This window comes from Corvus hawaiiensis, chromosome 2 (genome assembly GCF_020740725.1).
Source record: "Corvus hawaiiensis isolate bCorHaw1 chromosome 2, bCorHaw1.pri.cur, whole genome shotgun sequence".
In the NCBI taxonomy this organism is placed as follows: domain Eukaryota; kingdom Metazoa; phylum Chordata; class Aves; order Passeriformes; family Corvidae; genus Corvus; species Corvus hawaiiensis.
Window position 1 is genome coordinate 81,315,607 of NC_063214.1, and position 16,587 is coordinate 81,332,193.

The 16,587-nt window shown below is 38.3% G+C and overlaps 1 protein-coding gene across 2 annotated transcripts in view; it reads right to left on the minus strand.

The window, feature by feature from the left end:
• Positions 1-238: 238 nt before the first annotated feature.
• Positions 239-16,587, minus strand: part of ABCC4 (ATP binding cassette subfamily C member 4) — a 142,144-nt gene continuing 125,795 nt past the window's right edge. For both annotated transcript variants that reach the window (XM_048295785.1, XM_048295783.1), the window contains 2 exons: positions 5,291-5,425; positions 239-403 (listed from right to left, as the gene is read on the minus strand). In XM_048295785.1, the coding sequence (XP_048151742.1) occupies positions 296-403; positions 5,291-5,425 (243 nt within the window). In that variant the 3' untranslated portion in view covers positions 239-295. The remainder of the gene's footprint in view (positions 404-5,290; positions 5,426-16,587) is intronic.

Below are 16,587 nucleotides of genomic sequence, written 5' to 3' on the forward strand. Positions count from 1 at the left end.
CTGCACCTGTTTAAATAAAAGAGATCTCTACCACATAACTTTCAAATAAAAACTGATTCTGCGTAATTTCCTTAGCAATACAAACATAATTAGTTGGAAAGAAAAACATATTGCACTGAAATTAAAGAAACAGGGACAGTAAAAATTTTCTTCTCAGTATTAAATAGGAAGGATGTCCAGTGCAAAGAATCGCCCCCCCTCCCTTTCCTCTCCCGTTAACACTTGCAAATGTTGTCACTGAGTTTAGAGGATCTTAGGTTTACATTCTACAGAAAACAGTTAAGGCAATGAGGAATCACAGTGCAGTCTCAGTTATGCATAATCCTGAGGAAGGATCCAGGGAGGAGTCTGTAGCAAGCTGACCATTCTGAACAACTTCTGGGTAATTCTTACTGAAGTATACCTAGGAAAAATATTGGATTCCATGAGTAATTATGCACCAAAGTCCATTTAGCTTCAAACAATATTTCTGGAGATAAATACAGTAGAGACAAACATGTATCCTTAAGGAATCCCAACGGGAACTTCAGGTTAGTGGCATTCAGTAAATGTATATCACTGAAAAATTAGTAGAATTACTATATGAACTTACATTATAACAAAATGTGAGAAAAATCCCACAGAACCTGTAGATCCCCTCAGATTTTGTTAATTCAGATGAATAGATACGTTTTATCGCTTTACATTAAACTGATAAGTAAAATCATTTTACTAGCTCAAAACGTGGAGATAAATTAAAAACAGGATGACAAAGAAGCTGTGAAATCTTGCGTCTGCACAAGGGTTTCTCATTTTCACACATAAAATGAACACAATGGATTTGGATGTTAAAATCAGGTTGTAATCCCTATATTTTACAAACTATGATTGACAACCATTGAAACTTCGAAGTATATGTATGAAATACCCCAGCGTTTAATTTGTGCTGCAGAGCAGTTATAGGGCCTATAGAAATGTGATCTCTGGATAGTGAATCACAATAATGAAAGAAGAAGCAAAAGCTTTAACAATGACCCAACCAAGCAACTTCTCTAAAACGTAAGATGATACCAAATAATAGGACAGTTCTTTGCCAAGCCTTTGAGTTCCTGAATTCTACCAATTTCTAGCTCAACTAGAGGAGATATAGGTTTCCTGATAAATGTATAATCAGAACATAAAGGAAATGAAATGCTGTCAAGTTTCACTGTTCCACAATCATCAGTTTTTAGCAGCTGTATCATATCTCTGTTCCTTGACAGATGCGCATAACAAAATGAAATAATGTCAAGACTTGTGTGCTCTTATCTAAAAATGTGTTTGGGTGAAAAAGGACTTCAAATACAATTTTTTTTCAAAGAAGAATGTGAGAAGTTTTGTTTGAGTCTTTAAAAACAGAAAATACACTATCTTTCTGAAGCTGACACGTGTCACGAGTTAGGTTACACAGTCAGACTGCTTTGAGTACAGCTTATGAAACATTTCTGCAATTTATATTTAAGTGTGTTGTCAACAAAGTTTGGTTTGTTTGATAATAATGTCCTTTTCATATACATGAATACATATATAAGACACATGGGATAAAAAAGAAACAGTCATTCTACAAAAATGGTCTAGTAAGTACCACTGTCATCTTTTGTGCACACTCACTAACACAGGGTATACGCATCTTCACAAGTTTCAAAGAATATTAAAGTCTGATTTGAATCAACAAAAGAATTGGGACTCCTGTTAAGAGGCATTCCTCAGTAACCAGTCACAATCGGATGCAACAGAGGAAAGTTAATGAGGCTGCTGACTGCACACATGCTGCAGACGGCAGCCTCAGTATTCCCATCCCGTTCCTGGTTTAAAACATAAAACTTTGGCATACTTTTAATGCAGCTTTTGAATGTGATTTTTTTTTTTAATGGAAAGCTAATAGAAAACCTTGGCACATTACTAGAGATGTAATGAAATGGCAGCTGCTTTTCAACTGTCTCATTGCAATTCTTCCCCTGAGCCCAATCCCTCAAGATATTAAATGCCCAAGTCTTTATACAAGTCTCTTCCACTGCCAACAGAGCTGCAACTTTTTTAAAAGTAATCACTGAGGTGAGATAACACCTAGTATTTTAATATTTACACATCTGTCATAGCTTTAAAGTAAAATAAAACAACCCTTATTTTTTCCGCAAAGTACTCAAAACCAGACTGATAGAAAAACCCAGCCATATCCTGATGCCACCAAAGCCTGCAGAAAGGCCCCTCTCAACGCTGCCAAGAGCAGGGAGAACACACCAACTTCTGTTTATCTGAATAATTGAGCACTTTTATTTTTTTCTTTTTTCACTGCTTGATGACTATTTCTCACTTTCCCATAGGATTTTCTCCTAGCAGCTTCTTGTAAACTGAGCAAAGATAAAAACAGTCTCACGATGTCAAGCCTAACTCAGTTGCCATCAGGCTCACAGGCTGTTTAATACATACTCAGCGGTCACCAATTTGAGTTGTGCCTGTGTTTATTCTTTGACATTTGCACGAAAAATGGGGATACTGAGTGACCAAGTGAGCCATACAATAGCAACATGGATCAATCTGGAAGCCTGAGTTAACGTTCCAGCAATAGCTCACTCTTGCAATGCTTTGCTAAGAGGCCCATGAGATTTTTTTTTTTTAATGATGTTTCTTAAATACGTACAAGTTAGTCTTCCCAATTAAAGATGTGTATCTGGTGTAACTAAATAACCTTGCTACAAAGAACAAAGCTTTTCAAAAAATACAGGAGAAAAACCTCTTAATTTGCACTTAAAGGATATATGCAAAATCCGTAATTTTCCAGAAAATGCATTTAAAGTTTCAGCTTTCTGAAAGAAGTTTTTGCTACAAGTTTGTGTTGTGCAGGTCCATACTGAAATAAATCAAGATTCATGTCCAAAACACAATAAATCAAATAATCATTGCCAAAGCATAGCCACATTCCAAACCATTTTACTTAGCAACCCACTGCAATGCTTTTTGAGAGGTATGTATATATGTCATACTACCATTTCTTTTTATGTGCAGCATGCTGTTTTCCAAAAACAGAAATAAAGCTGCTCTTCACAAAAACAGTTCTTAGTAACCACAGCAGGAATGTGGGAAAACAACAGCAATACATGCAACGGACTTAGTAGTGTAAAAAGAAAAGCCATTGGAATCAGCTCTTCTGACTAAGCAACTTCTCTGGAAGTATGCGTGAAGCACAAGGGACAGCAATAACAAAACCCCTGAACTGTCCAAGTCCTTCAAACAGAAAGAACTGTAACTCTGCTTCTGGGTAGCTGCTGACTGGAGATACAGTCTCTTGATTCCTGTATTTTTGGGCTGAGTGTGGATAAGCACCATGCTTTGCATTCTTGGCAGATGCTAAAGCTTGTATCTGCCTTCTAGCCTGGGAGTTAGCAAACTTTTTCATCAAACCACATTTCAGCAGAGACTGGTTCCTGGATCTCTTCCCTTCCTGTACAAAATCACATAACATTGATGTGGTAACTGCAGATGACTGTATGGGCAAGTAACATCAGGCAATTATTTTTATACATTTTGAATCATCTTTGAATGCAATTGTGCAACTGGGGAGGGCTCTGGGGAAGGAAGGAGCGACAGCATGACACAGCTAAATTTCTACAGATGACAGCTGGACAGCCTCACCTCTTGCCTTTCCAAAGATCAAGCCTTAGGAAGCTGGCCTTCACTTTACAGACAAACAATGGTCATATGAATTTGAAGCTACCCTTTTAAACATCATTTATATAACCTCCAGATTGTCATGCACATACCACAGGAAACATGGCTAACCCATTCTTTTCTAATAAGAAAATAAATGAAGCTACACTGCAGCTGAATGGAAGAGGACAGCAGAACTCATAACACATCTTAGTTCAAGACAAAGCTGTTTCCTCAGTTCTGCAATTTGTACCACACAAGAATTCATAGTGTATGCTCTTAGCTACAATGCTTTACTTGAAAAACTCTTTAAAAAATTAGAATCTGAGAATATGAACAGACACAAACCTATTCTCTACTCTTCAAAAAGTCCAATAAAATAGCATCCAGACATGAGCACACAGCCTCCATGACAGCACAGTTTTTCATTTTTTTTCAACTTGCTGGAAATGTGTCTATTTTTTTACTGGAAAGCGGCCAGGCACCTGCCATTTTGTTTCCTGTCTTTATGTGTTGTTCCCTGTCCATTGGTCTTTTGTTTCCCCAGGTAACAGTTTAGACTTTGCGTCCCCCTAGCTCTGCTCCACACATCCAGCAACTTAAAGAAAGGAAAGCATGAAGGCTAAAGAGCTTTGCCTCTTGCCTGTAAAAGGCTCTCTTAGGTTGCTCCCTGGTTAATACCAGTGCCTTACTTGCACGCTGAAAGCAAAGTTACACGAGTTCCAAGCAAGCTGCTGCCAAACTGAGCACAAATCTCAGCTGAAGCAATGCTGAAGCTTTGTTGGCACTGAGAGATATAAAATCTTGATCTGGACATTCTGTGTTGTAAATTATCAAGAAAAAGAAAGCAAGCCAAAGCTAGTCAAAGAGTTCCTCAATCACAGGTCATTCTTTTTTATCTTATCTCTGCTTCAGCCTTCCATCTGAAAAGTGGAGATGATATACCCTCACCTCACAGGCATATTATGAAAATTAATCCACTGATGTCTCTTAAACGCTTTGATTGCCAGAGGAATGCCCACAATTACATTAATAATTCCGTACTCCGAGTAGGATTTGAATAGTAAGCAGTAAATCAGGCACAGAGACTTGCAGGGAACAAGGAGGCGACAAAACATTCAACAGCTGTTTCTTAACTGAACCCCGCTCATCTTGTGTGCAGAGCAGAGAGCCAGGGTACAAGAATGATGTAAGGGAATGCACAACAGTAGGAATGTGATCAAACCCTCAGGGACCACAGTACAGTCACAGGCACTGAAGCCCAACTAAAATCTGATGGACCCTTTTAAAAATATAGACATAACAGATAAATGCTTGATCCTGCAGCCCTAGCGTGTTTTTTACAGCAAGTTAAGAGCAATGCCCAGCATGAGTGAGTATGTCCTATGTTATTTACAGTTACTGTTTTGTGTACACACAAAAGGATGCAAGAAATCCAGTCTTTCAACTCGGGGTATATAAATACACGTATTTGGAAGTCTGTGTATATCCCACGGAAAATTATGGCTTTGCCTTGCAAAACTGACAGATCCTTTAGTGGAAGGCTTACTGTAACACTGAATATGCTAACTTGAGATAAACAAACTGCAGAGACAAACTTAATTATCTCTTCTTCTAAAATTACCCGTTTTGCTGTTTCAATCAGAGAAGCCGCTTCAGTCTTGCCCACTTGTTGCACCATTTTGTAAAACAAGCTGTCTTGTTCTTGCAGCAAAATGTAAGGTTCACCATATTCTTTCAATCTTCCTGCATCTAAAACCTGTTAAATCAGCAGAAACCAATGTATTAACATAAGAAAATTAAAAACTAAATGTTACAGACTAGAAACCAAATGAAGGCAACTATAGGCAAGGGGGAAATAAATGCACTTTTAGTGCTAAGATGAATTTTGTACCCTGAAAATGAATTCTGTCCTCTTCAAACTAGTACAGCACTTTCTCAGTTTACAGACCTGTTGTACAATTTTAGAGTGCCCTACAGCTATTCCACCTATAGGAATCCAACGCAAAGTTATGCAGAATATGGAAATACAATGTTTGTGCAGCCAACAAAGCAGATTATAAGATTCATTGTGTAAGAAGGAAACAAAGAGGTCCAAAATGGGTTCTGAAGTAAACAGCTGTGGGTAAAAACCACGCAATAACCACCAAGATGGTTAAAGGAGAATAAGTAGGTCTTTTGAATTAGAGGTGAAGATGTAATTAAAGAAAATGAGGGTGTTGCTGAAAAGATAAACAATTTCTTGCATCAGTTTTTGCCAACTATGTATTAGAAAGATATTTAAACCTGACCCTATTCTTCCCACATAAAGAAAAGATGAGATGCCACCATGGACACAGGTACCCAAAAAGAGAGGAAGGGAGAAGGAAAGAACAACAGAGAAATTATGTAAGCATTAAGCCAATAAATCACAGAGGATATACACAGTCAAAAATAGAGGAAAAAAATTAAGAGTAAGCTGAGTGAACGTCTAAGAAAATATTCTCAGACTAGTGACTTCATTTAAGGACTGCATGGCAGCAAATATTGAACTTGCGTTTTTAAAAGCCTTTACAGGATTAATTCAAGGAAATTTTAAACTAGCCTATAAATTTTGAGATAAGACAGCAATTTAATTGAAACAGTCATTAAAACAAAAGAAGACACACAGATCACAGGTAGAATTTGTTCTCCACAGTTTTAGCAATCACAAATCTGATACAATTTTTAATGCACCAGAAGAAAATGAAAGGAAAAATGGTTTATATGGATTTCCTGAAAGGTATCTGGTGTAACTAAATAACCGTGCTACAAAGAACAAAGCTTTTCAAACACCTGGACAGAAAACAAGAGATTTGAATTAAACAATGCAGTTTTCTTTGTAGAAAGCTGAACAGGTAGGAACTGGTGGGAACCACATTGTTCTGGCATAGGTGGTAGCTACTTATGTTAGTCATCAGAAAAAGGAGGGATCAGAGAAGTGACAAACCTGCGAACGACACAAAAATGTGCAGGTAAGTCCAGACCAGAGGTTCAGATACACCTAACTAACCTAAGAGAATGAGAAACACAATAGCAGGGAAAAGTCAATATTGACAAATGCAATGCACTCAAATACTTAACTGGCTTATAAATTAATGGTATTGACTCAAGAAAGAGATTTGGATATTAGTCCACAAGTTCAGTACTTTCTGCCATGAGTAGGAGTAATGGAGTTTTTAAAAAAAGGGATAGAATTTATGTGAGAAAACAATTCAGAAAATATTTTTGTTCTTATATAAATAAAAAACTGAATACACATGGCATGCTATTGACAAAGATATTGCCACAACAAAAGGACCTGAAGGACGCGTAACTCAAGCCACAACTGTGGTATACATAGTTATGAGAAAAAAAGGAAGATCTAAAAAAATGAAGCTGTTGATTTCAGGAAAGAAATGAATAAAAGGTATTGTGAGGACAACTTCCAAAATAACAAAAATAGTGTACAAACTTCTGTTTGAAAGAAGAACCTCCAACAAGTTAGGAGGTAAATTCAGAGTCCTGTGAGGAAACTTTCAAACATATCCTCTACCTGTGCAGCTCCACAAAACCAAAGATCCTGACAGCCAAGGGCCCAGCAGTTCTCCAAGTGGCCTGGAGCCCAGTAAATGGCAAAACCCACAGGGAAGGGGCACAGCTGAGCTGATCACCAGTGTGAAAATACGGCACTGCCAAGATCCCTGTCGATTTGTCTGACACCAGAGACCTGGCACCAGGGAAAAGGGACCCACTCCTTCCCTTCCGGTTCAATTAAGTACATGGCATTTGAATGGAAAATAACTCAAGACAACAAACAGCAGCATAATTACATCTAATTTAATGAACTGTATGCACAGAAACCTACAAGAAGTTATTTGCTATTTTCAAAAGCTCTTAACTTAGAGAACCCAGCCTATACAATGAATTTTCTTCGCAAGTGATTTCCAGTATTGTCTGGAATTGCAGCTGAAGGAAGTGCTCATGGAAAAATCTTAAATATTAGTAATATTGCACAGCACAACATACAGTCATTTAATAGATGCAGTATTTCACCTGCAGAAGTATACTTGCAAACATGCTGACTTTTCAGTGTACTTAGTCCTATTCCACTTACTCTGAATATTTAATTTTTATCACAGTATTTTTTAAGCCACAGTACGTCATAGGTAAGGAGAGCTTCCTTAAAAATGCAATGAATTATCATATACAATTCAACATTTAAATTAGGGTGCCACAGTAGAACACCTCTGCTGCCTTTAAGTAAAGCTTTTTTCAGCACAGCACTAGATAATGCAGCCACTCCTCAAGAGAGGGAACAAAAAGCATCTTCACTAAATGTGTCTCTTACTAGTAAAGAGCTGCAATAGTCAAGTAGAGGGTTTTAAAAATATATATATTACTGCAGTATTGCAATTTTAACATTCATTTTGCAAATATCTGAAACAACCACAAACACAGACAATTTTTCCCCTCCAGAGAACCTGGGGAAAGGCAAAAAATTCTTCTTCCCTGACAAGTTTTAAACAAGCAAGTCCAGAAGATGAACGCATAGAGCGAGCAATTTCTGTCTGGAGAAACTCCATCCACATTTTAAACAAATCATTAACCTATTCGTAGCCTTTCTTTGGGAATAAAACCCAAACTTGTGTTATGAAGATAGACAGAACAACGATAGGAAAAACAAGCTGTGTTACTTGTTTAAAAAATCTGAAATGAAAAATAAAGAATGCAACTGAACAGACAACATCATTCCTACAAGTCAGGAACACTACAAACCCTGTTCACCAAGGAAAAACACTTTCTACTAACTGCTGTCATCTATGAGACAATGGAGAAAGTTTAAGCTGATTTATTTGGTAGTTATACATTTATATATTTATATATTTATTAAAAAGTGCTTAGACAAAGAGATAGGTACTCTTCTTTGAAGAAATGTGTGCTGATAAGATTTACATAAATAAATAGGTACTTTGGCTAAGGCTTTGCATACTCTTACTCACTGACTCCAAGCCAAATTACAATCATTAGGACTTCAAAAAGCCAGCTAATCATTCAGGAAAGGAGGAATCTGGTGTTTACCAGCCACATATTTTCTGATCAACTTGCAACGCTTATCACTGCACAATACAAGAGAATCGAACCCAGATGTGTTCCAAGGCAGTTGTACCAGTGGAACTTGATACAGAAGAGCCAGAGAAGCTTGTAGCTGGCGAAATCAGATCGGCAGGGAGATTATGGAGGACACACACAGGAGCACTTGACTCTGAATCAGACTGGAATTTCATCACAGACTTCAGTGCAGATATTGAGAGAGAGGGGTTTTGTACAAATCACTCAACTTTTCAGCCCCTTGCTCTGACTCTTTGTAAAATACACAAAATAAAGACTCTGTCATTCTGTGGGAGCTAACTGCCTGTGAAATACTTAAGACAGCCCAGAGTAAAACAAAACAAACACAAAAGAGTTATATAAACCCAAAGTGGTCATATGCAAACCAGGGCCAGATTCTCCACCCTCTTGCACTAGCAGCTTCCTTTACCTTGCCTGCACTGTTCTTGCCTTTGTAGTACCATCTTTATGACTCCAACAGGATTTTCTCATATGAAAGAGTAATTCCAACAGTACAAAATTTACAAAACTGGCTGCTGGCAATCATACAAAAGAAAGCATGCAGGAAAATTGCTGTTCAATGGAATTTGCTCACCTCCCTGAGAAAGGTGAAAGCATCTTTACTTACAGCTATCCAAATTAGCATTACTCAAGCAGCAATACAGAGACATCTTAAGTTCAAACAGGGCTCAAACGATGTATTCTTCCTGAGTAAAATCGTCACATGCCACCTAACTCTACTCCATCTAATGTTTCATCCTGGTTGAATAGTTGGGGCCAGTGACTGAGCTGTGATCTTTCCAGAAGGTTAAGAACCATGATGGGTAGAAGACAACATAGCTTTGAACAGCATTTTGTTCGATATTTGAGGCACAGAATAAGACAGAAAGAGTACAGTTAAAATATGGGAGGGAAAGACAGAGAAACAGAAAATAAATATTTGATCTTGACCTGCAATATCAAACATGAAAAGACTATTAGCCATTTAAATGTGTTGTTTATGTTAACTCTAACTAGCACAGGAGTATGCCGCAAAAATGCTGCTGAACTAAATTTGGGTAAGATTTGAGAACTACATTTTGCCTCAGCTGTAACCTACCAAGGTATCTATCCCCATTTTGCCTATGTCCCTCCCAAAACCCCCAAGCTTTGCAATATTTCCATTCCATAGCCTCACAATTTAATGTATTAACCAAGACAAAAAAGCAGGGGAAGGAAGACAAAAACAAAAACATAAAATAGTGAAAAAGAAATCAGGAAATCCATTTCACCATGAAAAGAGAGAAACAAAACAATGAATGAGGATACTACATCGAGATAGTTGAGTTTCCAGCAGAGACCTAGGCAGCAGAGCCAGGAGAAGACCTTTTCTCCTTGATGATTCCTCAGGTAATCCATATTATTCTGTTGCACAGGACTTTGGAGAAGCCAACATTCATTTAGTAAGTGAATTTTACAATCTTCTTTGTGGATTAATACATGTAAAAGAAGAGTCATTAGCCACAGAGAGAGAAAAAACAAGGGCCTTTTAAAACGCTGTAACAAACACCATGTACTTACAGCTATGCATAGATACAAAAAGAAAGTTCTAAATCCTGTGTTTCCTAACTTTCAGCAACAAAAGCAGACAAACCAAGAGAACAATAGTTATAAAACATTCTGAGAAAAAAAAATCCAAGGTTGGAAGTGTCCAGCAACAGAGGAGGGGAGCATGGGAATTTATTTCAATTATTATTGAGGAATGACCAGTATTCTTATTCACGTTCATATTCACCATAAAGCCAGAGGGGAAATGGGACATTTAAGAGTTGATCATAAATGTTTTTATTTCCTATTCAAAAGGAAAATAATTCAAGGAAATTATCTCCTTGGGAATACATCTGATTTAATTTAGACTTGGAGAAGACATCACCAAACAACAAAATCATTATTAAAGTTCAAAACTCTGCTAGGAGTACAACTTTGAACAATGTTTTCCTCAGAGAGCATACATCAAGATGATCTTCAATAAAGTCCTGGGAAGAGGAGAATATTCAGGAGATGCTTCTGGTTACATCATATTATAAGAAATATATTTATCCAAGACAATACATAGCTTTGTGGGAAAGAGTCCACAGCCTGTACTCCAGTTGGCACTAAGTTCAGATGCAAGCATGTTCTGTCTCTTCTGTCTCATCACGGTTTGTCGAAACAGATCAGAAACATGCACATACTTCTCTGAAGAATCATTTATAAATATCAACCTATCTAAACTTGTTTGCAAACACTGAAGCACATTGAGAAGGCTACAAGTATAACTCAGAAACCATTTTAAAGGGTTTTTTCTTTTTTTTTTCTTTTGAAAGTCTGCTCTCTTATTTTATTTTTGGTGGTGGAGCTTTGTTTAGTTCTTTCTTGGGTTTTTTGTTATGATTTTTCTTAAGCCTTCAGGTTTATTCAAAACATTCCCCATGCTCCTTCAGGGTTCTTATACAAATTATTCTACCAGTAACTGCAGACAAATTTAGTGTCAAATAATGTATATTTCAGGTCTCATGTACATGAACAGAGCAGAGCACACCTGGGAATCTACCTTCTTATAATCTGAATTATTATTTTCAGATTTTCCAAATAATTCACCTCAGCAGAGCTTAACTTTGCTGTAACAATGCCAAACTTGTCACTCACTAGTCACTGGGATTTGACATGTACCCCCTTATCCCCTACTTCACAGAAAAGGCAACTTTAGACCTCTTGTTCTGTAATCAGAAATAGTGGATTTCTTTAAACTGAAATTATTCTTTGGCTGTAACTTATGGGAAATTGAGCATGCAGCACTGCCTGGTAAACTGTTTCATGCCAGTTTTCTTTAAGCTTCTTGCAGAGGTTTAAAAATCAACCTCCTTTTCCTCCAACTGATGGCATGCCACTGTTAGCTTGATGGAATGTTGTGGGGAAAAAATACCAATTACATATGTAGTAATGAGACTTACTCTACTGATAATCACTTGATATGAACTCCTTCTGTGTCTTATTGAAGAAGTCTGTTTAACCACACATTGCAAATATCTCTTGTATTGTACAGTTTCCTCACCTCCAAACATCTGATATACCAGTGTAAGTTCAACCCCTGCCTTAGAGGGTAAGAAGGGGCCTTGTGCCAGTGCTTACCAACAGCTGACAAAAACACGTATGTGCTGACAAAACTCTGCCTTGGTCAATCAGTGATGACTGTTTCCATCACTGTAAAGCCACATTTCTCAACCAGGACTGCAGAATGGCTCAAATGTAGCCCTGAAGTGATATGAGATATACTGCAGTTTAAAAAAGTCCCACTCTTTAATAAGGCTTTTGAGGGTCTTAGAAAGGTAGCTAACCTACAAGGATATTGTACCTTACAAGAGGTTAAGGAATATTGTTGCAGATGACTGAGCATGTCCTCCTGGTTTTTATCAGTTTCTGATGACAATGAACTTGTGGCTCAGCTGCCATGCACAGCTTCACCTTATCAGAAACTCTTCTGCTCAGAGCATCAGCCACCAGCGTGACCTGTGCTAATTTGCCTTTAAACAGTAACACTGTATTTCTGAGCAAGCAAAAATCATTCTCTAAAGATGTGTTAGCATTTCTAGTACAGGCTAAATTCCATACCATTGTCTTTAAAGAAACATGATATGACCATCCTGTTCTTACCCTGACGGAAACACATTCACACACAAATGCCTGACAGAATGAGAGATCAAGGTTCATCAAACATTGGCTTCACTTCCTGCAGAAATTCAAATTCAAATTCTTCATTTGAATGCTTCCAGCTGAAGTATTGCCTCAGTGATTAGTTGTTTTATTTGGGTAAAAGAAGAATCTTGTCAGGCAGCCCTCTTGAAATGGGAGCAGCTTTTAAGAACTCAGAGACACCCATGTCTTGGAGAAGTGTGGCTTAAAACTAGCAGAGAATCAAGAACTCTAGTGTATTTTCAAGCTCTTTGAGATTTTGACTTGATTTTAGAGGCAGATAGGCCAGGTGTGACATTTACAACTGTCACAGACACTCTGTTCCAGCTGACAAGACTTGCTCTGATACACAACCATGGCATATAGCTCAGTATCTTATGCAAAACCTGGCCTAAACACTAATACTCAATCTTCTCTTAATGGTAAAGATGCATATATTACTCAGCTTTGAAAGCAATGCCTTCACTGGTGATATTTGTGGAATTCAATTAAATTTCAAGACAGAAAATGGACGGATCTTGTTTTCTCTTGGGGTTTGATAAACATCAACCCAGTTTCAGAAGATCTGGGAACAGTGGAAAATGCCTTTGTTCAGAATCAAAACAAAACTGACCATTTCTGAAACATCATTTGCTAGATGTTCAGCTCTTGCAGAAACTCTGGAAGTCTGTAGTTAACAAAAGAAAAGAGAAACCCAACGGTTTCCAGGCCCTCTGCTCTCCATGCAGGTTCCCTTCTATGAGTATCCTTTATACTCTTATCTTCACATTTCTTTACTCAAGAGACTTTGGTCCCAGAACTCAGCAGGGATCTTTCTTAGGCTGAATAAAAACAAGAATAAATTTAGTTCTAATATTCCTTTGTCCATATTTTCAAGACAGAGGCTGAGTCAAAAAAAGGAGTTTTATTAGTGTTTGTTCCTTTTGAATAATGATAGCAGGTGCACCAGTATGAATGTAGCAATTTTCCTTTGGATTACTGGATTCAGACCCACAACATACTCTAAGGTTTTTATGAACAATTAGATGCTTAGTTGCAAAAATTCGGCATTCATTCTAGCTACTATAATCCATTAAAATCCTTTTACATTCTCTAACAGAACAGACTTCAATAGCACGAGCATAATATCCAATAATATTTCACCACACTCCAGATACTGGGTAAATAAAGGGTCAAAGCCCCTTTTAGCTTTCTGTAACAGAACAAAAAAATTAACCATTTTAAACCCATGCAGTTGTCCTGCTTTAGAATTTTGAAGAACTGAACAATAGTTTCGAATGTAGTCCTACTTAACTGTTATTTTCATATTCTATCATCCCAGGCTCCAGGAATATTTATGATCTCATCAATTGACCTCTCTTAGACATCCCAAGCACTTGAGGGCTGTGTCTGATAGCAGGTAGCTCTCCACCAAGGAAACACTCTGACATGGACATCCTGAAGACCAGAGAGTCAACACCAATGGTGGGACACAGTTTTCCCAAAGAACTGTTCTACAACCAGGATTGCATATTCTGTGTCTTGCGACTTAACATAATTCCCCTCTAGAATGTTGAGATTTACTGTAAAACACATTCATTTTCCAGCAGTGGTACTTAAATAAGTGAAAAAGAAAGCCACCAAAAGAAGAGTCAACAGACCACAGCACTTCTGACTTTAACTCAGTATTACTAATTTAAGTGTACCACCGCTACCTTCCTATGTTCTCCACATCTTCACCTGAAGCTGGGCCACTGCAGTGAAAGCTCACATAAAAGTATCAGTAGGACAGATGGGGCTTCCTCACTACAAGACCTCTGCCTCTCACTGGGCTGCAGATTCAGACTCCCTCATGTTACTCTCTGATGACTCTTGCACTTCTGGCAATGCAATGCTTCAAAAGCAAGGGTTTAACCTGACTGCCCTGGGTACACAGAGGATACAACATTTTTCTGGGAATGGGGAGCATTGAATCCAGATCTCTTCAGACAGAGCACAGATTTCTCCACTTTCTAGAAGAATGCTGTCATCCCCATGGCAAGGAAGGGCAGTATGGCCATCACTGTCATGTTCACTTAGATGTCCATCACCATTGTCTCATTTCCATTTCGATGGATGAAGGACATTAATGTGCAAGACTGGGTCCGATATTGGAACTCCAGAGAGAGACGAGTGCTCAGACCCTGTCTGCTGGGTAGCATTTTCTATCTAGCTGTAGGTGACTCCCTTTTCACCACACAGGCCGCCTGGATCTCTCTCTTTGATTCCAAGATGTTTCTACTTATTCTTGGTGGACTGATTGCTCTGCTGAAGGTAGATGTCTACAGTGCAGGAAACACGGTGCCTGATTTATGAGACCCAGATGTTCCACCATGGCAAACACAACATCAGAAAAATGAGAATAACTGAATGAGGGAGGTGTACCGGAAAGACGTGGGAAGTAGGGAGGCTTATCGGAAAGACGTGGAAGTAATTTTCTATTGACCAAAAAAACCAACTCAGATCTGGCTGTGAAGTGCGTTGTATTGTTACCCTGAATATTAGTCACTTCAGAATGTAACCACAACAGATTTTCCCATAAAAAAAATCAAATCTCTTCCCATGATTCTCTCATCAAAAACTTCCTATTTGAATGACAGTTTTTAATTACTAGATCAAGTTCTGCTTGCATAAAGAGTTTCCATTTCAAAGAAGTATTGCACTGATATGAAAACTCTCTGGAGAAACATCCTTGTCATTGGAAAACGCACAAGTTTTGACTCTGTGGCTTTCCTCTGGAGAGGCCATGGCATAGTATATACAGCAAACAGCTCCATCAGGTTCTTGCCAGATGCATATACTTTATTTGTTACTGAACCACTATGTCCCTGGGTGAGGTTAATTTCTGTATGCTTCTGTTTTCCCCTCTGTAAAAACAGTTTCTAAAAAGTGTTTTTCAATCTGGAGAAGGAAGCAGAGAGAAGGGGGAGGAATGGGTGATGAGGATTTTATAAGATCCTCCTGGAAGTCTTGGGAGTGGTGCCCACTGGCTGCCACAAGCTGCAGATGCAGTTTACATAAAAGGCCTTTCCCCTCTATGGTGAGGACAGGACAGGGAAGCAGCTGTTGAGGTGGCGGGGAAGCTACGGGAAATGAGGGGCCAGTGAAGCAAGCCTGAGCTGAGCTTCTGCCAGGATCTGCCATGACAGAAGAGGTATAACTGCAGCTTTCATCCTACCCTCCCCTTCTGCCAGGCGGCAGAGTGCCTGCCTGTGCCAAAGAGCTAAAACGGGTACTGCTAGCACCTGATGGGAAGAGTTACAACTTGGCTTCTCAAAGTAATGAAGGAAAAGGAATGAGAAAGTGTCCTATTAGGCACTGGAGCAGCACAGAGGGAAGAAAAAAAAAGCAGCTTGAAAACCGCTGGATTATAATTTTATGGTAGTATTATTTGATGGGCTGACTTAACAAGTCTTTCCAACTTTGGTTCCAAAGATTGTATGGATACTTCCCTATCTCACCCAGGTGTTTGAAGTTTAATTAATTAATGTTTATAAAGAGCGTTACAATTTCCAGATGAAAGGTCCTATGCAAGTGCAATGCAGTATTACTCATTGAGGCGATTGGGTTAGAGAGTATCACGTTACACAATACAGCTCTTCCCTCAATGATTTTAAGCGTTTGAAGTTCTGATAAAATGTGTTTATCTCTAAGACAGATATAATGGAAATACTCTTAAGGCGTGACCTGGATTATGAAAGCAGAGGTATGGTTTTGGGAATGGAACAAACAAGAATTAAAACAACTCCTGAGGCCAGATTTGTCTACAGTTGTATAAAATATATTCTGTTCTTCCTTTTTCCCCTCCTTGAGTAGGCTTTTCTTCTCTTCTAAAATAGAACCGGTTATTACGATGGGTGTGAGCAGACATGCAACAGTTCACGTTCAGTTCCTATTTCCATACTCATCCAACTTGACATTTTCTCATGACTTTCTCAAAATTATTTTCTGTTCTAATTTTTTTTTTTTAATGTTTGGATTAACCCTAAGGCGAACAGTTTCTTTTTGTAAAGTTCTGCTTTAACCAGTAATTAAACTGAATTACATCAAAAACTCGTGGACAATGCCAAGCTGGGGACTGCA